At 42.7% G+C, this 27,352-nt stretch overlaps 2 protein-coding genes across 2 annotated transcripts; both read left to right on the top strand.

The window, feature by feature from the left end:
• The first annotated feature begins 8,639 nt into the window (after positions 1-8,639).
• LOC140116984 (olfactory receptor 51E1-like) lies at positions 8,640-9,596 on the top strand. The gene has a single exon (XM_072133412.1). The coding sequence runs from the start codon at positions 8,640-8,642 to the stop codon at positions 9,594-9,596; it is 957 nt and encodes a 318-aa protein (XP_071989513.1).
• A 15,323-nt stretch (positions 9,597-24,919) lies between these two features.
• LOC140116983 (olfactory receptor 52E8-like) lies at positions 24,920-25,855 on the top strand. Its single transcript, XM_072133411.1, has one exon. The coding sequence runs from the start codon at positions 24,920-24,922 to the stop codon at positions 25,853-25,855; it is 936 nt and encodes a 311-aa protein (XP_071989512.1).
• The last annotated feature ends 1,497 nt before the right edge of the window (positions 25,856-27,352 follow it).

Genomic DNA, 27,352 nt, shown 5'->3' with positions numbered 1-27,352 from the left:
ATATACATATAAAAATCAAATAAAGTATAAAAAACACAAAATAGATCCTTAAATATTTGGTATTGCCACATCATAACAATCTGTATAATAAAGCGAAAAAGTAATATTGAACCTGCAGAATGAACGCTGAAAAAAATATATGAAAAACTTCACATAATAAAAATTCACCCAATATACCACATATACAATACATATGAAAATCAAATAAAGTATGAAAAACACCAAAAAAATCCCTAAATATTTGGTATTACCGCATCAATAACAATCTGTATAATAAAGCTAAAACATAATATTGAACCTGCACACTAAACGCTGTAAAAAAACATGAAAAACTTCACATACATATAATTCTTCATCAAATACCCTCACAAAAATGTTCAAAAAAAGATCAAAAAACGTTACAAAATTATGCAGGCGGTCCCCTACTTAAGGACACTCGACTTACAGACGACCCCTAGTTACAGACAGACCCCTCTGCCCACTGTGACCTCTGGTGAAGCTTTCTGAATGCTTTACTATAGTCCCAGGCTGCAATGATCAGCTGTAAGGTGTCTGTAATGAAACTTTATTGATAATCCTTGGTCCCATTACAGCAAAAAATTTTTTAACTGCAAACGTCATATGGGCAAAAATCTAATTTTGTCTGGAATTACAATTATAAATATACAGTTTCGACTTACATACAAATTCAACTTAAGAACAAACCTATGGACCCTATCTTCGTGACCGGGGGCTGCCTGTACCACGGAAAAGAAAAACTCTTTTCTTAAAAAGTTAGCCTCTGTCAACATAAAAATAGAGGGGTTAGGCCTTGGAAAAGTTGTCGATACCAACACAAATGCTATTTTCTCCAATATTGGTTTTGGTCATTAAAATTGGTCAAAGATAAGAAACACCATAATTATAGATCACCAGAGAATACAAATAACATGTTAAAAATTCTAAAAATCCTAAACAAAAGGTGATGATTTTTTCTGTGTCCACCTTGAAATAGTTAATAAAATCTCATGAATAAGCTATACATGAAGTTTCTGTATATGTCACATACAGTATATGTCACCCTGCAAAAAATAAGCCCTCATATGTTCGCATTACAAAAAAATAATAAAAATTGCATAGCCTGTACATCGTGACAATATCTGCTACAACAATATCAAAATCTGCATCGAATGTCACTGCCAGGGCCGGCGCCAGCACAGGGCATACCTGGGCAACTGCTGGGGCCCAGAGCTGCGAGGGGGGCCCACATTCGGCTCCACATAAAGAATCCATTGGAGTAAGGTGGTTGTATCTAATGAATATCTAATGTGTGAGAGGGGCTTTATATGAAATAAACATGAGGGGCTGTTTTGGATGATCAACTAGAGAATATTTTAGGGAACAGGAAACAGAATTTTTAATGCCGCCACATGAGTTCATTGCAAAGGGGCTTATTGAGGGTCTATCGCCCAGTGGCCTCCTGAAACCTAGAGCTCACCCTAGTCAGTGCTTTCATAATTTGTGAGTTCATTGCAAAGGAGCCCACTGAGGGTCTATCGCCCAGTGGCCTACTGCAACTCGGGGCTGAATCTGGTCAGTGCTCATCTCATATAGTAAGATCCCACAGAAATCTCAGAGCAGTCAAAATTTGCAATGCTCAACCCTAAGAAGTAGAAAAGTAGATAAACCTAAACCTATAAAAAATTAGGTAAAGAGGAATATTTTATATGGAGTGTCAATGAGGTATAGGGAATAGAGAAAGGTTCAGCTTGAAAAACCTGAGTTTTTTTTAAAGTTACTATGTGTCTGACATAATCTCCGCAGACCTTGGGTCTTTAGGGAGCAGGTTCTTCCCAATGTGTTTCGTGAGACCCCGGAAGCCTTATTAACGTGTATTTATATCCTGCGCGGCTGCAATCATTCCCATTGGACACATTATATAACGGCTGAAGGGAAGGAGCCGGGACCAAGACCTGGAAGGTCTGGAAAGATCTTCACTACCTGACACCTGTAAGTATGACTGTAGCATCGTACACTATGTGCAGGGGAAGTGGAGAAGACGCTGCAGCTACTACAAGCAGTTATCTGCATCATAGGCAGATTTTATTAGGTTTTTGCTCAAATTTTTTTTTTTCACATTTTTGTAAATTCTCTTTCAATTTCAGCATTTCAGGAAATTTTTTTTTTTTAAAAATCTCCGAATTTTTCATACATATTGTTTAAGTTTGGTAATCTATTTTAAGGAAAATGTTCAGAAACAGGATTACTCCATTTTTTTATTATTTCATGTTGCATGTATTTTTTAGTAGATTTTTTTTTTAATATGGACCTGAAAAATGAATCCTGGGCATGTGATGTTTTTTGTAAAATGTACCCTAGTGAGTTTGGAGATTTTAGATTAGGGGGTAAGTTACCAAAACTAAAAGTAATGATGAATCTCTACCTGCCAAAGCCAGGAGCACTTACTCAATAGATGCTCCTCAGTCTGGCCTTCTCCCCACCATCCAACATTCCAGATCACCAGAACACCCCTGACCAACGTATGACATAAATATCAATGGTGGACACATTAGGAGGTTAAGCAGTGACCACAATACTCTTCAGACACGTGTAGAAGTGGTATCTAGTAACTTACTGGAGACAATGGGGCAGATTTACTTACCCGGCATGGGTCCGGCACGATTCACTAACATCGTACTTCAGAGTTCCTTTCTGTGTCGCTGCTGCACCGAGGTCCACCGGAGTTCACCTTCTTCTTCCTGGTGCATGTAAGTGCTTGATCTTGCGACACAAATCCTTTTTTAAATTCCGCGGTTTGTCCGAATCCGTGGGGTTGTCCGGCGGCCATGACCCCCGATTTCTGTCGGGTGCAAGCCGGCACCGATGCGCCAAAATTTGATCGCGTGCGCCAAAATCCCGGGGCAATTCGGCGCAAAACAGAAATATTCTGGAAACCCGACGAAAATGTGGCGTTCGGACCCTAAGTAAATGATCCCCAATCTGCTCCTTCAGGTACAGAACCTCATTACAACTCCTTGTCTGGTTTAAGGTTTGGTGATCCCATGGAATGGAGTCTACATTTTTTTTGTGTATACTTTTCTATATCTAGCCTAGGTTCAATAACTATTCCGCTAACAGTCATGTAGGATTGTCAAATTTCCAGCCCAGTCAATAATCCCGGGGGCTTGTCCTTTTGAGTTGGTAAAAAAAAATTCTATTCTGGGTTTGGTAGGGATTCTGTGTATAGTAAATGGTATGTAGTTAATTTGTTCTGTAGGTAGATTCATGCAGGGTTGTTGAAGGAACATTGTATATAAAGTCACATGTACACATCACATGACCATACAGTATATTGTTTGAGGACCCAAGCTAGAAATTGAAGCCTACAGTCTCCACTGAGTCCGGTTTAGAAATTGTAATCGGGGTCTGACTTGTGGTTTAGATAATTTAAAATCTGGTCTGGGGTCTGTAGTTTTTTTGGGATCTGGTCTGCAGTCCTTCAAGGTTGTGTCAAAATCGTTGTCTAATGTAATTCTATATCTGGTTTGGGGTCCTGAGTTATTTATTGTGTGGTTTGGGGCCTGTTGTAATTCTGTGTAATGCTTGGGCTCAATAATCTTTCGAGGATATGGTCTAAAATATGTAGTCACTCTGTTTACTTTGTATTGGGTCTTGAGCAAGGTCTTGGGTCTACAGTTATTCTCAGATCTGGTCTTGGATCTGTAGTTATTCTGAGATCTGTTGTTGGGTTAGTTGTTGTTCTGGGATCTGGTGTTGGGTCCGTAGTTATTCTCAGATCTGGTTTTGGGTCTGTAGTTATTCTCAGATCTGGTCTTCGGTATTGGGTCAGCAACGCCCCAGAAGAGGCCATACAGGGCGAAACCCTAGGTCGGGCGAGAACGTGTAGGTGGTGTCCCATGTTAGAGTTTTACATGCACATTTTTATCGCTCTTTTGTGAGTATGTTTTTAATCGAAATAAATCCTGAGTGTAAACTGTACTACGCTATCTGCGGGGGAATTTCTTCCAGCGATTTACCGCAACATATGTTGCATACGGAGGTGGTCACAGGAGAAACGCAGGAGTGTTGGTCTGAATAGCGGTATATTCTTATCGGAGGATTCAGGAATTTGTGCTGGAGGAGTGTGAGGAGTGACATATCGGAAGAAGAAGAACACACGGAAGCAAGAGAATCGGGAGCTCCGGTCAGAACTTATTTTCCATGGTCTTGGGTCTGTAGTTATTCTGAGATCTGATCTTGGGTCCGTAGTTATTCTGAGATCTGGTCTTTGGCCTGTAATTATTCTTTTGTTACAGTCTAACATTGTTTCCAGGCCAGGCTTGTGCTTTGCAGTTATTCAGTAACTGGTGCACAAAATGTAGATTTCTAGCAATTGATCTGGGATCATTAGTCTTTCTAAATTTAGTCTTGGGTCAACAGTTATTCTAAGATTTAATCTGTGACATTTAGAATATAGTTCCTCTAATGTCTGGTCTGGGATCTGCAGTTATTCTTATTCTGATCAGAATTTTGTAATTATTATGGTCAATTGTATTTCATAGTTTGGTTTTGGGTCAGTAGTAGAGATGAGCGAACACACTCGTCCGAGCTTCATGCTCGTTCGAGCATTAGCGTACTCGAAACTGCTCGTTGCTCGGACGAGTATTTCACCAGCTTGCCGTTTTGATTTTTGGCGGCCAGAAACAGAGCCAATCACAAGCCAGGAGACTCTGCACTCCACCCAGCATGACGTGGTACCCTTACACGTCGATAGCAGTGGTTGGCTGGCCAGATCAGGTGACCCTGGAATAGACTAGCCGCTGCCCGCGCTGCTCGGATCATTCTGTGTCTGGATGCCGTTAGGGAGAGAGCTGCAGCTGCTGCAGGGATAGCGTTAGGGTGTTATATTAGAATAGTGTTAGGCAGGAGTGATTCTACAAGAACCCAACAGCCCTTGTTAGGGCTAGAATAGCGTTATATTTTATTTTTGTTTGCTTGTGGCTGGGCTTGCTGGCACTAGTAGTGCAGCTTGTACCATATTGTGAGGAATTTGCAGGGAGACTTGCGAAAGTTATATTTAGCTCTTAGTGACACACATATCCATCTCAAACACCGAAGTGGGACAATTTATTAGGGGTTTGATTGAATTAGGCACAGTCTGACGATTTTTTTTTTCAAAACTTAAAGTGACTTAAAACCAGTTGTTGTGTGCTGTTAGAAACTAGGCATACAAGAACCCAACCAACTTTCTTAGGCCTACAATAGCGTTATAGGAGGAGGAAATGGACAGTCAGGCCAGTGAGGGGAGTGAATTCTTACGCGTTGGTACTCTGGCGCATATGGCAGATTTCATGCTAGGCTGCCTATCTAGTTCAAAGAATTTATTCCAGCACCGATTACTGGGTATTCACTCTCCTGGACCCACGGTACAAGCAAAATCTTTCCACTCTCATCCCTGGAGAGGAAAGGAGTGTGAGAATGCATGAATACCAGCAGGCCCTGGTGCACAAGCTGAAACAGTATTTCCCTTCTGACAGCGCTAGCGGCAGAGTGCGTAGTTCTGCGGGACAAGTAGCGAGGGAGAGTAGGCGAGCAGGCAGCTTGTCCAACACTGGCAGGGGTACGCTTTACAAGGCTTTTGCCAGCTTTATGTCACCCCAGCAAGACACTGTCACCTGTCCCCAGTCTCGGCAGAGTAGGGCTGATCTTTACAGAAAGATGGTGAGGGAGTACGTAGCTGACCATACCATCGTCCTAAATGATCACACAGCTCCCTACAACTACTGGGTTTCAAAGCTGGACATGTGGCACGAACTGGCACTGTACACCTTGGAGGTTCTTGCCTGCCCTGCCGCTAGCGTGTTGTCCGAGCGGGTTTTCAGTGCAGCTGGTGGCATCATCACCGATAAGCGTACACGCCTGTCGAATGACAGCGCTGACAGGCTGACGCTTATCAAGATGAATAAAGACTGGATTTCTCAGGATTTTCATTCTCCACCAGGTGAAAGAAGCTCAACCTGAATAATGTATGCACTCTTCCTCCTCATTTTCCTCCTTCTCCTCTTTGTACACTAAAGCAGAGGAAACTGGCTATTTTTTGCCAGGGCCAACTGGCTCTAGCTATAGTACTCTATGTATTTAATTTTTCTGGAGGGCCACCTACCCGGTCCTCTGTTTTAAACAATTTTTGGGAGTGCCACATACAGGCCCTCAATCTATTTAATTTTTCTGGAGGACCACCTACCTGCTCCTCTGGTTTGAAAACTTTTTTGGACTGCCACATACAGGCACTATCCAAATTTAATTGTCTCCATAGCAGCCTCCACATGTTGTCTTTATAGCTGCCTCCACACGTTGTCTCCATTGCTATCTCCACACATCATCTCCATAGCTGCCTCCCAAAGTCGTCCATATAGCTGCCTCCATACATCGTCCCCTTAGCAAATGAGCTGTGTCAGGCAGAATTTTGGGTTGTTTTCATGGCTTCCACATCAAACTTGTTAACTTTGTCGCCACCCTGCTGTGTTATCCACAAAATATACTGCCAAACTTTTATCATTTACCGATATTATTTCAGCGCTTCTTGCGCATCTGTTTACATTCCCCTCACCCGCCATAACCCAAACTTATAAGAACACTACTACACTGGATCTTATACAAAAGCTTCTTAGAAGTGCTGTTTGGGGAGGAGCCGAGAGACAGGGGCTTGGACAGGCGAAAGCTCGCTTGGCAGCGGACTCGCTTGGCAGCCAAGATCCAACTAACAGTTTTAACTGCAGCACCTTTAATCTACTACTAGTTCACTGCCTCCATACATGGTCCCCTTATCAAACGAGCTGTGTCAGGCAGAATTTTCGGGTGTTTCACCAGATACATAATGGAACTCGGCGCATCTGTCGCCGCCATGCCGGAGACCTGAAGTTGCAATCATAGCAGCGCAATATGATGCCCCATACTGTCGCTCTTGGAACCATTTCCGAAAAAACTATTAAAAATAGAACCGCTATGTTATTCCATTATTCCTAGGTGAAATATTCAAACGACCCCGCCTGCTTTGAAAATTATAATTTTTTCAAAGTAAACGCTTCTGGCCCCCAGGCCCATTTTGGGTGGGGAGGAGCCGAGAGACAGGGGCTTGGACAGGCGAAATCTCGCCTGGCAGCGGACCGCCAGCTCCATCCCAAGTTTAGGCAGCCTCAGAGGCATCCATGCATGCTGCCCCTGCTGTTTCCTGTCCATTTCGCCTCCACGATCCTCCACAGCGTCCACCAATGTCTCCATGCGCAACTTTCAACTCTCTATACCCCAGACGCTGGAGCGCGAGAGGATATGCAGCACATCATCCCCTTATCAAACGAGCTGTGTCAGGCAGAATTTTCGGGTGTTTCACCAGATACATAATGGAACTCGGCGCATCTGTCGCCGCCATGCTGGAGACCTGAAGTTTCAATCATAGCAGCACAATATGAATGCCCCATACTGTCACTCTTAATCATGGAAGTTGTCTCCATGGCTGCCTCCACATGTCGTCCCCTTATCAAACGAGCTGTGTCAGGCTCATTTTTCGGATGTTTCACCAGATACGTTATGGAACTTGGTCACTATGTCGCCACCATGCTGTGTTATCGACTAAATATACCATCAACCTTTTGTTCACATAGGAAATCATTTCAGCGCTTCTTGCTCACCTCCTTTGGTTCCTCTCTGCCACCCATTGGTTTGAAGCCCATTTAGGGTATGTCGCCATGACACTCTCCAGCCTGCCGCTGCTGCCGCTGCCTCTGCATGCCGTCTTCTATAGTGTCAGGGTCAATTATTGGGTGTTTTAGATGCTATCTTGCCTCATTCGGTCACTCTGTCATCACCATGCTGTTGCCCATAATTTTGGCATAATGGTGCGATTAAGCAGCCTCAGAGGCATCCATGCATGCTGTCCCTGCTGTTTCCTGTCCATTTCCGTGGTGTTTCCATCATTTTCTGAGGTTCCCAGGTGTTTGGCCAAGCTTCCCCGTGCAGACCCTTGTTCCCCTTGAAAAATGCTTGAGTCTCCCATTGACTTCAATGGAGCTCGTTATTCGAGACGAGCACTCGAGCATTGGGAAAAGTTTGTCTCGAATAACGAGCACCCGAGCATTTTAGTGCTCGCTCATCTCTAGTCAGTAGTAATTTTAAGTTTGATCTGTAGTTATTCTGGAATATATTTACTCTGAAGTTATTTTATGGTCTATATCAGAGTATTTAGTGGTTTAGGGTCTTGTCTACTTTCTGTAATTATTCTGATATTAATTAGCTACCGGTATTTTAGGGTCAGGCCTGAAGTCTCTATTATTTGACCTGAGTTTGGATGTGTAGTCTGTATTCTAGGATTTTGTCTTTTGTTGTGGAGTTTGGTCCAGAATTTGTATTTGATTTAATTTATTGTTTGTTATTTTGGATTTGCTATTGCTGTGATCTGGGTAAAATATTTGAGTACCCCTTTACAGCTAAACCTGTACCCCAGCTATGACTTTGCTGGTAATTCACATAATTAGAGAATCTCATTTGATTTTCATAGGGTATCTCAAAAAGGTGACACACAACTATTCAAAAAGTTCTCGGCCTGATCTAGTGTGTTCTTCTCTACAGGTCCAATACTGCACCATATTGTTATGTTATTACAGATGGAAAATATCACTTTCTCGTCTTCCGTGCTGATGCTGAACTTTGGGGAGTTGACCTCAATAAAATATCTCTATTGCGTCTTTGTTTTGTTTGGCTACATCCTGATTGTGCTGCTCAATGGGGTGGTGGTCATTACAGTGGTCCAGCACAAGAGCCTTCACGAACCCATGTACATCTTCATATCAGTTCTGTGTGTCAATGGAGTCTATGGAAGCAGCGCCTTCTACCCCAGTCTTCTAATACATCTACTTCAGAAGAAACCTTCCATTTTCTACTTTGCCTGCTTGACCCAGGTCTTCTGCCTCCACTCATACTGTGCATATGAGATGACGATTTTGGCCTCCATGGCCTATGACCGCTATGTCAGTATTTGCAACCCTTTGAGGTACAACAGGATAATGACGCCATCCACAGTAGTTAAAGTAGTTATTGGAGCCTGGTTATATCCTACACCGTTGTTGGTTATCCTTATCATACTCACGGTTGAACTTCCACTATGTGACAATAATATCCTGAAGTTTTATTGTGACAACTGGTCGGTGGTGAAACTCTCCTGCATAGACACAAGCGTTAACAATATCTATGGACTCTTGCTTGTGGTGGTTATACTCGGATCAACAGCTATGCTTATATTTTATTCCTATTTCAGGATACTAATAGTCTGTATGAGATCCTCCAAGAATGTGCGGGAGAAAGCTCTCCAGACCTGCACTCCACATCTCATCACCATTGCTAACTTCCTCGTTGACACACTCTTCGAGATCCTCCTCCATCGCTTTACAGCTACCAGAATGCCGGAGGAGATTAGAATTATAATGTCTCTGCAGTTTGTGGTGGTTCCTCCCATTCTGAATCCTTTCATCTATGGTCTGAAGATGAAGAAGATAAAGTCTAAAGTAAAGGAACTTTTATCTGGAAAATCAAAGAAAGAAACTGTTATGATTGTAGTGCGATAATACATACAAACACACACACATATATATATGTATATATATATATATATATATATATATATATATATATATATATATATATATGTCCTCTCTAGACCCCTCTCCTAAGAGCTTAAATTATTTAGATATTTTTATATAGATATTTTTTATTAAAGGAAACCTACAATGGCAAATTTACCATCAAAAGTAGATGTGATGGTAGATGCCTCCTACTGCCTCTTCCCTAATCTGTAATTTAATAATCCTCGAACCTAACTTGTTAAAAACTTTATTTTAGTAATATGTAAATTAACTGCAGAGGCTACTGGGGCGTGGAGTAGTCTGGCCGGACACTAGTTTCTCCACGCCCCCAGTAGCCTCTGAAGTTAATTTATGTTACTCTAATTTAAAGGGAACCTACCACCACGAATCTACCTATAAAGGTAGATCGGGTGGTAAGTGGATGTAAGGGACGTGAGGAGAGCTCTTTTTAGAGCTAATCCTCACGTCCCCGCTAACTTTTGGGAAACTTTATTAACCTAATATGTAAATTTAGTTATGCGGCTACTGGGGCGTGGAGTAGCCGGCACGAGGCTACACAGCGCGGCTACTCCACGCCCCAGTAGCCACATTACTCCTCCTACCCTGTTGTGTACGGCGCGCAGCCCCGTCTGACAAGCCGGCTACTGCGCATGCGCAGTAGCTCCGGCCTCGGAGCTGGGACTGCTCAGCCGGCGTTCTGCGCATGCGCAGAACGCCATCATATAGGAACGAGGGCGCGCAGCTACGAGGAGCTGCGCGCCATACACAACAGGGTAGGAGGAGTAATGTGGCTACTGGGGCGTGGAGTAGCTGCGCTGTGTAGCCTTGTGCCGGCTACTCCACGCCCCAGTAGCCGCATAACTAAATTTACATATTAGGTTAATAAAGTTTCCCAAAAGTTAGCGGGGACGTGAGGATTAGCTCTAAAAAGAGCTCTCCTCACGTCCCTTACATCCACCTATCACCCGATCTACCTTTATAGGTAGATTCGTGGTGGTAGGTTCTCTTTAAGTTAGGTTCCAGGATTATTAAATGACAGATTAGGGCAGAGGCAGTAGGAGGAATCTACCATCAGATACACTTCTGATTGTACATTCTTCATGGTAGGTTTCCTTTAATTCTAAAAAAAATGATGACAGATCTGTGATATTAGCCCCAAGGGGGAATATCCTTTAAAATATTGGAACCGGTTGTTAGTTCTATTTTTAAATTCTTATAATGTTTTTTTTTTTTTACGACTTTGTTGTGATTAATCCAATCGCGTGATAGGAATAGGGTGGCAGCCTCTCCTGCGTTACGGACATTGGTGATATCTTTTCCGGCTTTTTCTGATGTAACTATTGATGTGTTTATAGTTCACAGCATATTGGGGCACATTTACTGAGGCCCTTGCGCAAGTTTTCTGTCCGACTTTTCGCGTTCTTTAAGGTGCAAACTGCTTGCACAGGGATTTAAGAAGTCTCTGTACCACATTTGTGTCGCACACGACCATTTTGTGGTGCAGCAGCACTAGGCATCAAGTGACATAAATTAGGGACTCTGTCAGGGAGTGCAGGGGGTGCAAGATTCATGAAGAACGTGTGCCATAAATCCTGAATGTGGCGCCCCCTGCACACTACAAAGGACACTGCACATAGTACACACTGCACTGTTCTTAGTAAATGTGCCCCATTGTGTGTGGATATGTACTTGCATTGCTGTAATTTTTGCCAGTTTATATGATCCAGCCTAGATTTAGGCGGCAAGTTCTAACTCACCTTAGTTAGCTTGAGGCATTGTTTTTATTACATACCAATAAGAATTGTGTTTTTTATTGTGAATATAGTGAGCATTTTGCGCCGTAAGACCTTACATTGTTACCTTTTGGTCTAGTACATTTTGGGGCAGATTTACTTACCCGGCCCATTCGTGATCCAGCGGCGCCTTCTCTGCAGTGGATCCGGGTCCGGCCGGGATTCACTAAGGCAGTTCCTCCGCCGTCCACCAGGTGGCGCTGCTGCGCTGAAGAGCATCGGAACGCACTGGAGTACACCGAGCCGGGCTGAGTGAAGGTAAGTGCAAGCTCCGCGACACATTTTTCGTTTTTAAATGCGGCGTTTTTTCCGAATCCGTCTGGGTTTTGTTCGGCCACGCCCCCCGATTTCCGTCGCGTGCATGCCAGCGCCGATGCGCCACAATCCGATCGCGTGCACCAAAATCCCGGGGCAATACAGGGAAAATCGGTGCAAATCGGAAATATTCGGGTAACACGTTGGGAAAATGCGAATCGGGCCTTTAGTAAATGACCCCCTATGTGTCCTTCTCTGTGCCTTTAATATGAAGAGTAGTAAAAGCTAAATTAGAAGAAGCATCATTTTTTTTGGATTGTTGGAGTCCCCGGAGTAGAAAGTATAAATATGATGGGTCAGACATTTCCAAGTGACAAGTGCCATTTGTTTGGTCAAGTCTTCACATTTATCTTTCCATTGTCATAGTATCATAGTATCGTAGTATATAAGGCTGGAAAAAGACGCAAGTCCATCAAGTCCAACCTTTAAGAATTAAATAAATGTTTTATCCCCATAACCCATGATATTTTTTCTCTTCAGAAAGTCATCCAGGCCTCTCTTGAACATGTACATAGAGTCCGCCATAACAACCTCCTGCGGCAGAGAGTTCCACAGTCTCACTGCTCTTACAGTAAAGAACCTTTGTCTATGGTGATGATAGAACCTCCTCTCCTCTAGGTGTAGAGGATGCCCCCTTGTCCTGGTCACATGCCTAGGTATAAAGAGATCTTTGGAGAGATCCTTGTACTGTCCGTTCAGGTATTTGTACATTGTAATGAGGTCTCCCCTCAGTCGTCTTTTTTCTAAACTGAATAATCCCAAATTTTGTAATTTGTCATTGTATTCTAATCCCCCCATTCCCCTAATAATCCTGGTTGCTCTCCTCTGCACCCGTTCCAGCTCTACTATATCCTTTTTATACACTGGTGCCCAAAACTGTACACAATATTCCATGTGTGGTCTGACCAGGGATTTGTATAAGGGCAAAACTATGTCTTTATCATGAGAATCTATTCCTCTCTTGATACATCCCATAATTTTATTTGCTTTAGCAGCAGCCGCCTGGCTCTGGTCACTAAAATTAAGTTTACCATCCACCAATACCCCGAAGTCCTTTTCAGCTCCAGTTTTACCAAGTAATTGACTGTTTAGAACATAATTATACTTTCTGTTTCCATGGCCCAAGTGCATAACTTTACATTTATCTACGTTAAACCTCATCAACCATTTCTGTGCCCACTCCTTAAGCTTCCACAAATCCCTCTGTAATGCTAAACTATCGACCTCAGTATTTATTACTTTACACAGCTTAGTATCATCTGCAAATATTGAAACTTGACTGTGTAAACCCACTACAAGGTCATTAATAAAAATGTGATCGACATTAAATATTTTACATAATGTTACATTTTTGGGGACATTCAAATAATTCTTTCATTTTTATTGGTTCTCAGCTTTGTAAAATATTACAAAAATTGCTGAAAAGTTTATCTTTCCATTCTCAATTGGTGTCAGATCCATTATAAATATATGCATCGTACAAGCAGATTTACACGTCTGTCCTTCATTTCTATCATTTAAATATTTCTGCACTTTTATTAAATAGAATAATGGGGCATATTTGTTTAGAAAGTTGGAAACTGCACTAAATATGCGATTTCCATGTATACTGCAGTGTGCGGCGATTCATTAAGAACGTGTCCCAGAAATCATGAATGTTTCGCTTCCCCGCACTGGTCCAATAGAAATCACCAACTTTTATTGTGATGCACCTTTATCATAGGACTTGGGACACAATTTCCAAGTTAAATACGGCGCTCAGTCCGAATCAGTCGGACTGACCGATGGCATGCCCCCTAATTTGTGTGGCATTGAAGCAGCGCAGCTGCGCCACAAAAGGGCCACGTGCAACACAATCGCAGCACAGACACTTATTAAATAATTGTGCGAGCCGTTTTAGCTTAGAAGAAGGTGCACGGTCCGACAAAAGTGCGCACCACGACCCTTAGTAAATGAGCCCCAAAGTGTTTATTCTCTTATTTTTATTTTTATAGATTTTTTTATTTTTCGTTCAATAGGACACTTGCAAACATATTGATGGCCCGCAGACCTATTATCACACACAAAAAAATAATACAGGGAACCAAATTGTCCTCCACATGGAGGAGAGATCAATATTGTAGATTCCAGACTATATATGAGACATCCCCCACTGAGGCCTGACCTTTTTCGGTGGCTGGAGGAAGTTGGGGTCCTGAATACCAAAGTGCCTGGCTAGTGCGGCCTAGCGCACATAGATGATCACGGGGCTTGGTATCAGGAGCGGAGGCCTCATCCACCACCTGGTAGGTCTCCAGCAGGTGGTGTGTGTGCATGAAATGGAGGGAGATGCTGACAGTGTAGGCTTCTCCCTGGGTCAACCACTTTGTGTAGATAGGGATCCCTGGTGATGAAGGATGGGGGCACCTGTGATGGTATACAGCCAGATCCAGGGATCACTCAGAGGCATGCTGCTGAAGTATTACTTACAGTTCTTTATTGTAACAGGCAACGGCCCTAACAGCAGCTGGAGGGAGGTAGCTGGTTGGAATGCTGGTCCTCAGGAAGGTATTCTCTCAGCCTGGTAAAGTAGTTTCAGGCTGGGATGATAGGGATGTAATGGAGTCTGGATGTGGAACTCTGTCCTGAGCCTAGTCTCCTGACTGGCCAAGGTGTCAGGCAGCTTGCCTGAGACACCTCTGCTTCCTGGATGGTAAGACTCTCTCCTCATTTATCTGACCTCTCAAAGCAGACTGACCATGTGCTCCCACCCACAAGGGGTTTTATACTCTGGTGAGGTAGCAAGCACTTTTTCCAAAGCATATAATTGGATAAGGCATTTAACTCATGACCTCCCAGGCAGAAGTTTACAGCTGCATACTAGATTTTCATGTTGGAGACCCCTTAGTGAGGTGAACGGGCTCGCCAGATATCACCTGACATGTAGAGGGACAAGTTTCGCAAAATCTACTTATCCCATGCATCGGCAGGGGTGTTGCATACATAGGTGTCAGGATTGGACTGTAGTGGTCCGTATGACTTCTTCCAAAGTACAGGTTAGGATACACATGGTGTTTATCCCTTTTTTTTTTAATCTCTTTAGGACTTTCCTATCAATTATTGACTAACCTTACCTCCCACAGATCCCTTTGTTCACCCTCGATGAATAGGGATTTTTGCCAATCCCTATTGTTCCCCAAGAGCATTTTGTCCTGTTTAGACTTTCCTGTTGCTCTCGGAACCTCTGTCCCATCTGGACAACTCTTCCAGGAGCTTGAAAAATGTATTGAAAACAAAGACCAAATTAACTTTTGTTAATTAGCTGTTTTGTTACTTTACTGCAGAACATATTGGGGGTCATTTACTAAGGGCCCGATTCGCGTTTTCCCGACGTGTTACCCGAATATTTCCGATTTGCGGCGATTGTACCTGAATTGTGGCGCACGCGATCGGATTGTGGCGCATCGGCGCCGGCATGCGCGCAACGGAAATCGGGGGGCGTGGCCGAACGAAAACCCGACGTATTCGGAAAAACCGCCGCATTTAAAAACCGAAAAAGTGTCGCTTGGGGAGCGCTTACCTTCACCTGGTCCGAGGTGGTGCATTCCGGCGCGTTCAGATGATTTTCAGCGCAGCAGCACCACCTGGTGGACGGCGGAGGAACTACCTTCATAAATCCCGGCCGGACCCGAATCCAGAGCAGAGAACGCACCGCTGGATCGCGAATGGGCCGCGTAAGTAAATCTGCCCCATTATGAACGCTATTGATGTTTCCAGCCAATGGATATGACAGCAGTAAACTTCTGATATGTTGCAGCTAAACTTGCACTAAATTTTTCCCATCAGATCCAAATAAATGAAACTTGCTTTAGTCATTAAAATGAACTGTGGACACTTCTTCTCTGTCCACACAACATGCTCCTCAGTGGAGGTAAGTCTTGCCTTTTAACCCCTTAAGGACCAAGCTATTTTATAGCTTAAAGGGGCATTCTCGTCTGGTCACTCACATTCAGTTTCATTAATCTTCCATGTATAAACATTTCTTCAATTGGATGTTATTAAAAAAAATGCTTCTGTGTGAAGATAATTTCCCATAAATGTGGCCATGCAGTCCCTTAGAAACGAGATAGCTTCCTCAGTTACGACCACGTCAGATTTAGGCAGCAGTGGCCAGACATGCGCTATTGAGCGTTGCCGGACCACCAGGATTCAGCAATCATTACCACAGGACGGCTGTGCAACATGTAGTAACTCCCGGATATTTCATATACAAAAACTTGTTTGTTTATTTGTGCAATCCATCCAGTATAGGTGGCCGTATCCGAGGAAGCTATCTCGTTTCTAAGGGACAACATGGCTGCATTTATGGAAAATTATCTTCACCCAGGAAAATTTTTTTTAATAACATCTAATTGAAGAAATGTTTATTTATGGCAGATTTATCAAACTGAATGTGAGTGCCCAGATGAGAATACCCATTTAAGGCTCAGCCCCATTTTTTGGATTCTGACCTGCGTCTCTTTATATGGTTATAACTTTTGAACTCTGTTACTTATAAAAGTGATTCTGAGATTGTTTTTTCCCCACATGTTGTGCTTCATTTTAGTGGTAAATTTTGGCTGATACGTTTTCCATCTATTTACAAAAAAAAAAAAAGAAAATGAATCTTTTGAAAAATTTGCCATTTTCGAAATTCGATATCATCGTGTTTTCAGGCAGATAGATTTACCACCTAAATAACTTGCTGAATAACATTTCCCATTTGTCTACTTTACATCTTCATAATTTTTGACATGTCTGGATAATTTATTTTGATGTCACGAGGCTTACAAAAAGAATATCGCTTTTTTTTTTCAATTTTCAGAATTGACTATTTTGGGGATAAATACAGTTTTGAATGAAATTTTACATATTTAACATCAAACCCCCCCCTATATAACCAACCCATTTTCAAATCTGCACCCCTCAAGCTATCAGAAACAGCTTTTAGGAAGATTGTTAACCCCTTGAGATCTTCATAGTAATTGAATCAAAATGGAGGTGAAATTTAGAATGGTCATATTGTTCCCTTATACGTTCATTTAGCCCTAAAATTTACACATATACAAAAAATAAAAAGAGAAAACCCACCATACAATTTGTTCTGCAATTTCTTCCGAGTACAGAGACCCCCAACATGTGGCCGTTACTTCTCCCGAGTACAGAGACCCCCAACATGTGGCCGTTACTTCTCCTGAGTGCAGAGACCCCCCACATGTGGCTGTTACTTGTGTTATGGGCGCACAGCGAGGCGCAGAATGGAAAGAGGGACCTGCAGCTGCCAGGATTTTAGTTTCCTCATTGGCCCCTTTTGTAGGCTATAAAATTTTCGCTTTTTCGTTATTTGGGCCATGTGACAGCATTTTTTTTGCGGGACGAGATGCTTTTTCCATTGTTACCATTTTGGGGTTGTTATCCCCTATTGTTGAAAATTTAGGAACTTTTTTTTGAGGGCAGGAGTAGAAAAGCATCAATTCTGTACTGGATTTTTAACTTTTTTTTTTTCGTGTTCACCGTATAGCCCAATAATCATGTTATCTTTATTCTATGGGTCGATACGATTACGGGGATACCAGACTTGAATATTTTTTCTTACGTTTTACTAAATTTGTCAAATAAATGTGGGAAAAATTGTATCATTTTTGCATTGCCGTCTTCCAAGTGGCATAACATTTTTAATTTTTCGCCTATCATCTTCCTCTGGGGCATGTCCCAGATGCCCCACAAGAAGCTGCTAGGCGAAACCCTGGGTCAGGCGAATTCCAATCAAATCTTTAGTTTGAAAATATCTTCATGGATATACATATTCATTGGAATAGAAGATTACAACAACTGTGAGCTCCGGTCAGATTTAGAAAACTTTTTTAAATTTGCATGTTAAATGTTTGGTGGATCCATCTGGGACCGTTCTTATGAGCAGCTCTTAATTTGTGTTTGGGGGGTGCTACATCTTTATTTTTATGTCTTATTACAAAACAGCACAATAAAACCCACCCGTTATAAATCCTCTGAGGGGGGGGGGGGGGTGAAAAAAGGGGGAAAAAACCCATTAAACCCATCAGTTTAAAACGTTTCTTTATTACTTTCTGTATGACACCCCATACGTGGTTTCATATAACCTTATTTTAAATCCTTTATTCTTGGCTTATTCTGGACTTCCACTTCTTTACCAGTACTAATATGGACAGAAAGTGAAGTTTTAATTCCAGAGTATTTTAACTTTTTGGAAAAAAGTGGGTAGGGGGTAATCCTAATAGCCCTAAATGAGGGTCGGATGTAATATTTCTCTCAAGTTTCTCCCTAAAAGTCTGAAAAACCTCATCACAATATTTGGGCACTCCCATACAACTCCACATCACATGGTAGATATTAGCACCAATCATAAAACATCTAAAACACCTTGGGGGTCATTTATCTCCTGTTTTTTTAGACTTTTTTAGACATTTTTTGAGGCTTGTTCAATACAGAACTGGCTTGACTGATCTTTGGGTGATGCACTTTAGGGAAGTGGAGCAACATCTAAACTTTAAAAATTCCAGCGTTTGGCCAACACATGAGGCTGATATCAGTCCCGCCTATGGCTACGAGTTAAGTGTGTGAACTATACACTACAGTTATTGAACTCTGATGAGAATAGCAGGAGGGACATTTATCAGATTCTGTTGACCATGTCCTAGCTGCTAACGCTCAAGGTGAACTTTTCGAAATTTCTAAGTAGCGTGCAGGCCCTTGGCCGGCCCACTCTGCCGCTAGCCCCATCGTCTCCACCCCCGATTGACGTGGAGATGGCGTGAAGGGAAAAATAATTGCAATTACTGTAATTTTTCAAGCCAGTTTGCTGCCGTAGAAGCCCTGTACATAGACCATAGGGTCTTGTACACGCAGCTGGAGAGGTTATAATGGAGTGTAGGGATTGGCTAGAGGCAGCTTCACATTAGGGGTCCCCATCCTTGTTATTATCCCCAGCCATCAATGCTCGTTCCATCTAGTGTCCCCTACACTAGCAGAATACATAGAGAATTCATTAAAGTTCAATTCTGTCACCTACTATATCTCATGTGACATGAAGGACACCAGAACTGAGCTCTTAATTGTCTCAATCCAAAAACTTATATTTAAAGTTTTCTAATAATAATAATAATTAATAATTCCTTTATTTATATAGCGCACACAGAGGTTGCCAGATCAGTCCCTGTCTCCAACGGGGCTCACAATCTACCTGAATTTCCGGGCCATTAGGCGCACCGGAATATAAGGCGCAACAGTCCGATGCGCCTTATATATGTAATAATTCCATATATAAGGCGCATCGGACTATAAGGCGCAGGGACCGGGGGCGTGGCGGAGGTCCGGGGGCGGAGCGGAGACCCGACAGGACGTGACGCGACGCCGAGAAGAGACGCGGAACGCGGGGAAGGTGAGCGGGGAAGGTGAGGGGGAGGTGGAAAATATAATACTTACATAGATCCCCGCTACCGGAGACAGCAGATCTCCAGCGGGAACTGCAGACCACGCGGGCTCTGCAGTTCCCGCTGGAGATCTGCTGTCTCCGGTAGCGGGGACCTATGTAAGTAGGGTCCGCTGCCCTCCTATAGGGTGCACCGGACTATAAGGCGCACTTTGGATTTCCAAGGAAATCCAAGGCTTTTAAGTGCGCCTTATAGTCCGGAAAATACGGTAATCAACCTACCAGTGGGTTTTGGAGTGTGGGAGTAAACCGGAGGACCCGGAGGAAACCCACGCAAACTTGACTTGAACCCAGGTCCCCAGCGCTGCAAAGCTGTAATGCTAACCACTGAACCACCGTGCTGCAAAACTGTAATGCTAACCGCTAAGCCATTTTGGTTATTGCAAGGGGCACATTTCATATCAAATGTTATTGAGGTTTGATGTATTTTCAATACAGAAAGGTTCAACTTAAAAAAAAAACTGAGTTTTTTTTTTCTGTTTTATTCACTGCATGTGTTACATAATCTCCACAGACTGTGGGTCCATCAGGGACTAAAACATTGTAAACCTGCACAGTAAAACACCAGCGGCCTCATTAAAATGTATTTATTCCCAAAGTGGCTCCCATTGGACACAGAATATAAAGATTTGGGGTAAGGAGCTGGGACCGAGACTTAGGTCTCGAAAGATCTTGGCTCCTTCATCTCCTGTAAGTGCACAGTGATCACCGCAGCGTCTTGTGTTCAGTGGATTCTTTCTTACATGTAGTCATCTTCTTTGTATCTGACATCACGGTAAGTAGAAAGATCTCAATTGTTAGAATTCATTTTGGTTCTTACTAAAGAATAAAGTAAAAAAAATATTTACTTTTTGCAAAATCTGTAATAAAATTCCTAAAAATAATTTGTAGGAATTTTTTGTTTATTCGTCAGGAATTTTTGTTGTTTCGATAGATTGTCTACATATATATTATGTATCTACAATGCAACAGTACATGTAATTATAGATGCAATAAATATATAATAATATGGAAAAAAAAAACATTAAATATAATTGGACAATAAAACTAGTGACAAGAGCTCATTATATTTAAAGAAGAGGGTGTAAAAAATTATTTGTTTCTGTAAAAATCAGATAATTGGTGAAAATTTGGAAAAGTTCTCAATTTTAGAAAATTCTCAATGTTCTACGTTTTTGACACAAAAACAGCAAAAAAACATGATAACTTTCATTTACCGAATATACTCAAGTATAAGCTGAGTTTTTCAGAACATTCCCAAACTCAGCTCATACTTGCTTTAAAACAAAAAAAAAAGAAACTCACCTTTCCGGGGCCCCCTCAGATCTTCTATTCAATCCGTCCATCAGCGGCAGGTCCATGTGACCTCACAGGCTTTGAGGTCAGCCACCGCCGCTGCAGCGGTATTGTGTGTGCTGGCAGCCGGCACACACTGTTATGTCAGCGATTACTGACGTCAAAGCTGTGCGCCGAACGGACCTGCAGGACCAAACAGAAATCCTGCGGGGGGCGCCGTAAAGGTGAGTTTTTACATGTTTTTTTTTTTTTACTGAAATGGGCGAACTGGGACTGGCTGTGCAATGGGACAGGGGGTCTGACTGTGCAACTGGGCAGGGGGTCTGATTGTGCAACTGGGCAGGGAGTCTGGTTGTGCAACGGGGCAGGGGGTCTGGCTGCGCAATGAGGCATGGGGTCTGGCTGTGCAATGGGGCAAGGGGTCTGGCTGTAGAACGGGGCAGGGGATCTGGCTTGGCAACGGGCAGGGGGTCTGGCTTGGCAACGGTCAGGGGGTCTGGCTGTGCAGCGGGGCAGGGGGTCTGACTGTGCAACGGGACAGGGGGTCTGGCTGTGCCACTGGGCACAGGGTCTGGCTGTGCAACTGGGCAGGGGTTCTGGTTGTGCAATGGAGCAGGGGATCTGGCTGTGAAACAGGTCAGGGGGTCTGGCTGTGCAATGGGGCATGGAGTCTGGCTATGCAACGAGGCAGGGGGTCTGGTTGTGCAACGGGGCAGGGGGTCTAGCTGTGCAACCGGGCAGGGGGTCTGGCTGTGCAATGGGGCAGGAGGTCTGGCTGTGCAACGGGGCAGGGGGTCTGGCTGTGCAACTGGGCAGGGGGTCTGGTTGTGCAACGGGCAGCGCATCTGGGTGTGAAATGGGGCAGCGGGTCTGGCTGTGCAATGGAGCAAGGGGCCTGGCTGTTTACTGGGGGAATTCTGGCTGCCTATATACTGGGGGAATGCTGGCTAGCTATATACTGGGGGAATGCTGACTGGCTATAAACTGGGGGAATGCTGTCAGGCTTTATACTGGGGGCAGGGGCTGTCAGGCTATATACTGCGGCAGGGGGCTGGCTAGCTATAAACTGGGTGGAGGCTGTGACGAATGCATTTTCCACCATCTGCTTATGCTCGAGTCAGTAGGTTTGGTCTATGGTGATGCTAGAACGGCCTCTCCTCTAGGTGTAGAGGATGTCCCTGTCTATGGTGAGGGTAGAACCTCCTCTCATCTAGGTGTAGAGGATGTCCCCTGTCTATGGTGAGGGTAGAACCTCCTCTCATCTAGGTGTAGAGGATGTCCCCTGTCTATGGTGATGGTAGAACCTCCTCTCCTCTAGGTGTAGAGGATGCCCCTGTCTATGGTGATGGTAGAACCTCCTCTCCTCTAGGTGTAGAGGATGCCCCTGTCTATGGTGATGGTAGAACCTCCTCTCCTCTAGGTGTAGAGGATGCCCCTGTCTATGGTGATGGTAGAATCGCCTCTCCTCTAGGTGTAGAGGATGCCCCTGTCTATGGTGATGGTAGAATCGCCTCTCCTCTAGGTGTAGAGGATGCCCCCTGTCTATGGTGATGGTAGAACCTCCTCTCCTCTAGGTGTAGAGGATGCCCCCTGTCTATGGTGATGGTAGAACCTCCTCTCCTCTAGGTGTAGAGGATGCCCCTGTCTATGGTGATGGTAGATCTGCCTCTCCTCTAGGTGTAGAGGATGCCCCCTGTCTATGGTGATGGTAGAACAGCCTCTCCTCTAGGTGTAGAGGATGCCCCCTGTCTATGGTGATGGTAGAACCATCTCTCCTCTAGGTGTCGGGGATGCCCTAGATGTAGAGTATGCAGATTCAGTTTTCCCAAACCGAAACCTGGACTTCATTGAAAAGTGGAATTGCTATTTTACATCAAGTGGTGCAGGAGTTGATCACAGGTGTTAACTCTTTAAATGCCCCCAGAATGGTGGAGGCATTTAAATGCAGACGCATGTGTGCCGCCATTTTCTCGGAGGTCGACACTCCACAAGAACATCACAGCATTTAATGCTATGCCTTTAAAGGTTTGTACTCGATCCTGGACCTGACCCCGGATATAATTTAAGGCCGAACCTTAACTGGGACCAATCATTGCTATCCTTTAATATTCATATTAGAATTTATAAGTACATTCATTAGTTATTTAGTAGTATTTTAATTATTATTAGCTATTATTAGTATTTTAATAAGTCTGATTTACAAGAACTTGAAACATTCATCTGGTTAGCACAAATTGGATCTTGAAAATCCTGAGACTTTCTGTTCCATCAATGTTTCGATGGACAATAAAGAGGTTCCTTCAAAAAAGGTCACTTAGATTGTTAACGCCTTTTGCAGACCAAGATGCGTTTTTTAGATGTGTAACCCTTGTTTCCTTTTTTTAAAAATTGTTTTTATTTAAAGTTTTTCAATACATTTAAAACAAGAAGATAAAGTACAAAAATAAGATTTTTAATTACAGCATATGGTAATTGGAGTTTATGGAAACACACAGCGGCTTATTTACTAAGGGTCGCGGATCACACTTTCGTCGGTCTGTTCATGGTTTTCGGGATTTTCACCGTTGGGACAGGTACTTAGCACGGGATTGTGTTGCACGCAATTGAATTTTGGCGCAGCTGTGCTGGCTTCCATGCGATAGAAATGGGGGGGGGGGCATCGACTGATTCGGACTGAGCGCGGGATTTAACTTTCAATTTTTGTCACAAGTTCAAGCACTTACATGCACCGGGAAGAAGAAGGTGAACTCCGGTGGACCTGAGCGGGGAAGCGACACATGCAGGATATCGGGCGCACGATCTTAGTGAATCGCGGCAGAGTGGATGATCATCGGAACAATGCACTTTGGATGAACTCCTCGGACGGGTAAGTAAATGTGCCCCAATGTCTTCAAAGTCCATATATACTTAAAAGGCATGTAGTAGCTTCTTGAGGTTGGTTCTTTCGAATTCGATTTTCCTGGTATTCGGCACTTAAAAGTTTTCTACCAAACAAGTAGGATCAGATATAACAAAGAATCAAAACAAGAAACAAAATTGTGTTGTTAAGTATTTATAAGTACTTTCTGTAGCCCTTCCATAGCCATTTTAGTGTCAGGAACTTTGATTTGTGTAGCCCCAAACGATGATAAGCTCAATAGATATGTAACTTAAGTCTCCAAAACAAACAAGATTTTTCTACTTCTTCCCAATGTGTAGTTGGATCCGTTGACCAAAACGTCTATATTGTTACTAAAGCAAACACTTGCTTCTCAATTTTAGATATTAGTACAACCTATCGAAAATCATCGTTGATTATCAACTTTGACAACTCGAAAACTTGAGAATCTCTTTTCTCTATCGAGTCATGCCTTTTTTTCTTTTCTGTTGGTGCTGCGAAAATTTGTGAAAATTTATTGTGCTATAGTCTGAGTATATCATCTGGGTTGTCCATTTTTTTGTAGTTAAAACCCCTTTTAAAAAAAAGAAACCTTTTCATACACAATTAGGACCTAAAAAGACCTTTTCATAGGACGATTAAAGAAAACTACCATCAGGAATCTTTCTATTAAGGTAGATCCTAGTGTAGGCTTCTCTAAAGTCCTCCGCTCCAAACTGATGTCCTGTTATTGTTGTATATTAGCAAACCTGATAAAAACTTTATCCTACTAATATGCAAATTATGAGCAGGGGCTGATCCCACCTGCTTACTAGTCCTAGTCCCAATCAGGAATGGATTATAACAAAGGCAGTTTGGGTGATAGCCCAGGGCCCAAGCCTTCTAGGAGGCCCATGACCACCCAAACCACAAACCAAATTTCATACTCAATAGGACCTTCACCCATGAAATCCTAATACGTCTGTTCCTGCTCTTAATACACATGTACACAACTTCAGAAACTTTCAAGGTCCTGTAAATGTCCTGAACCTGCAGAAAGTAGGCAGAAGGGACGCATCCATCGTTCCTCAAGGAGCTTGATTCTAGTACCATATGTAGGAATTGAATGCTAGACTTGTAGGGACTTTAATACAGCACAGGGCTCATGGCAATCTTAATCCGCCAATGGGTTGTAATAAATTGAGGTCCTGATGACATCACTCACAAAAAATAACATAATAATAAAAAATCTCCACCTATGTAGCTGATTTAATAACCTGGCCTCTACAACATCCAAGCCACCATTTGGTTTTGCTTCCATAATTCCTTTGACTACTGACATAGGTCATTATAACTTGACCTTGGTCTTGACCTTGAATCTGTGTCTATTCTGAGCTCTGCTTCTTAATGGTGGCTCATAAAGATGGTCTTCATCAGTCACATCCTGGAGAAACCAGAGATAATGAAGAATGGAGACATTCAAAGTGTATGACATTCATTTTGTCCTATTTCCTTGACATCATTCCTTTTTTATCAGCAGCAAAACTAAAAGCTTCAGATGGCGAACAAGACTTATTTTCATCCTCCATATCTAACCTTGACCTACGGAGATTTATCTTCAGGAAGATATTTGTATTCCTCCGTTGCTGTGTTTGGATATGTTCTGATCATTACGCTCAATGTTGCTGTGATATCTACCATAGCTTCACACAAGAGCCTCCATGAGCCAATGTACATTTTCATCGCTGCCCTCTGTGTTAATGGCTTGTATGGAAGCACTGCTCTCTTCCCACCACTGATCTACCAACTTCATCAGGAGTATCATACTATCTCCTATGCTGCCTGTCTGGTTCAGGTCTTCTGCCTCCATACCTATGCATCATTTGAGATGACTATTTTATTTATCATGGCCTATGACCGCTATGTAAGTATTTGCAACCCTTTGAGATATAACTCCATAATGACCTTATCTACAGTCTCCAAGTTGATAGCTGGGGCTTGGGTCTATCCAAATATAGTGTTTGGGGTCCACCTCATATTGACAATCAGACTTCCATTATGTCAAATTGAAATCCTGAAGATCTACTGTGACAACTGGTCGGTGGTGAGGCTCTCCTGCATAGACACAACGGTTAACAATATTTTTGGACTTTTTGTGACTTCCTTATTACTTTTTTTACCATTAGCCCCTATTATTTACTCTTATATTAACATTATAAGGATCTGCATGAAATCATCAAAGGAGGTCAGAGAGAAAGCCCTTCAGACCTGCACTCCGCACCTCATCACATTGTTGAACTATCAGATCGTCAGTTTCTTTGAGATACTTTTATACCGTTTTGTTCCATCTAAGTTGCCGTATGAGCTGAGGGTCATCATGTCATTGCAGTCGATTGTGATACCACCAATCCTAAACCCTTTCATCTATGGGCTGAAGATGAAGGAAATAAAAGCAAGGCTCTTAAAGCCCTTTAAGAGAAATTGGGAAATTTAGTGGGTCAAAAAGTCGACTAATTTATAACTTATCTCTCTAGTAAAGGTCTAACCATCTTCTTGGGTTTTCAAGTTTCCTTTGACAGCCGGGAAATTAAAAATATTGATATACTAAGTGTTTTTGGACCCTTAGTGACTTGCGACCCACATAGATCAGGCCTACTTACCTTTTTTTTATCACATATTTTGGGTAGCTCATTCTCCATAATCAAAGACACATATGAGTGTCAAATAAACACTAAGCTCTTGTTGGTTTAGTTTGTAATATCAGGATTGTAACATGGGAAGTGTGGGCATCACCCAATGGTCAAAGGGCTCTCGGGAGCCAAAGCAACCCAAACTACCCACTAAATTTGATATTGTCCTGTAGAGATAATAAAGAGAGAGACTTCAAGTTGTGAAATCTTCATACATGTATGCTGGCTCTAAACATACATATGTATACAAGATCCCTTTCAGGACCTTTAAAGGTCTACCATGGTCTTGTAACTGTAACACTAACTGAAGCTGTGCTAACAATATTTTATGTCTGTAAGTTTACAGAGAGACTTTGACAACAATTCCAGTGATACTTGTATAATGCTGCTGGCAGTCTGAGATATGACCTCATATATCTATCATCACTTCTTTTAAAATCATATTCAGCTATTCTTGAAGTGGGCGACACTTCCTGACATTCATATAAATCAGGACATTTTGGCCGACCTGAAGTATATGATGAGTCACATACTTGTGAAATCACCCCAGGTCCTATTTTCTTGCACTATTCTTTTATAGCCGCCCCCCCCCCCCCCCCCTGAGAAGCCTCCTCTCATCTCTAGCTGTTCTATATGGTTTCACATGGTTACCAGGAAGCATGGCAAATGGAGGTTAGCCTGGGGGGACAAGGTAAAACCTCTACTAGCAGCTAAAAACTGCAGAGTAAATTTGAGAATTGCTTATTTTTGCTTAGTTCAGAATTAGGCAAGTTTTTATACTTTACAGTTAAATTGCAGAATTGAAGGTCAGCAGAAAGTTCCCCCTTGGTTTTGGTGCTATATGTAGGCAAAATGCTAAAATGTATAGTTTTACCCAGGGGCAGATTCAATGTCTATAAGCCTAGCGGAAATTAACTGATGTGCCCTTTTGGTCATCATTTGGGATGTAGTGGTGAATCAGCTGCTTCTTATTTTTTTTTTTTAGCAGTGTAGGGGATACGAGCTAATGTGTTACACATACGGTACTTATATATTTTAACCAAAAAGTAGATAGTCCCATAAATTACTCATGGTATGCCCCATCTAATGAATTATTTAATCCTACAAATTTTTTTTACAAATTTATATTTCATAACAGTTAAAAATGACAATACAACCCTTTACTTTTTATTCTTTGGCAGCCGGAGAGGTAATTTTTTGTGAGACAGGCTGACAGGCTGAATCTGTTGTATTTGTGTCTTTTCTTTTTTTTCATCCTTCAATCTGGATTTGGATCTGCAGTTGTAGTGTGCTGGGACCGA

This window comes from Engystomops pustulosus, chromosome 2 (assembly GCF_040894005.1).
Source record: "Engystomops pustulosus chromosome 2, aEngPut4.maternal, whole genome shotgun sequence".
In the NCBI taxonomy this organism is placed as follows: Eukaryota; Metazoa; Chordata; class Amphibia; order Anura; family Leptodactylidae; genus Engystomops; species Engystomops pustulosus.
This window is presented reverse-complemented; position numbering and strand designations above follow the sequence as displayed.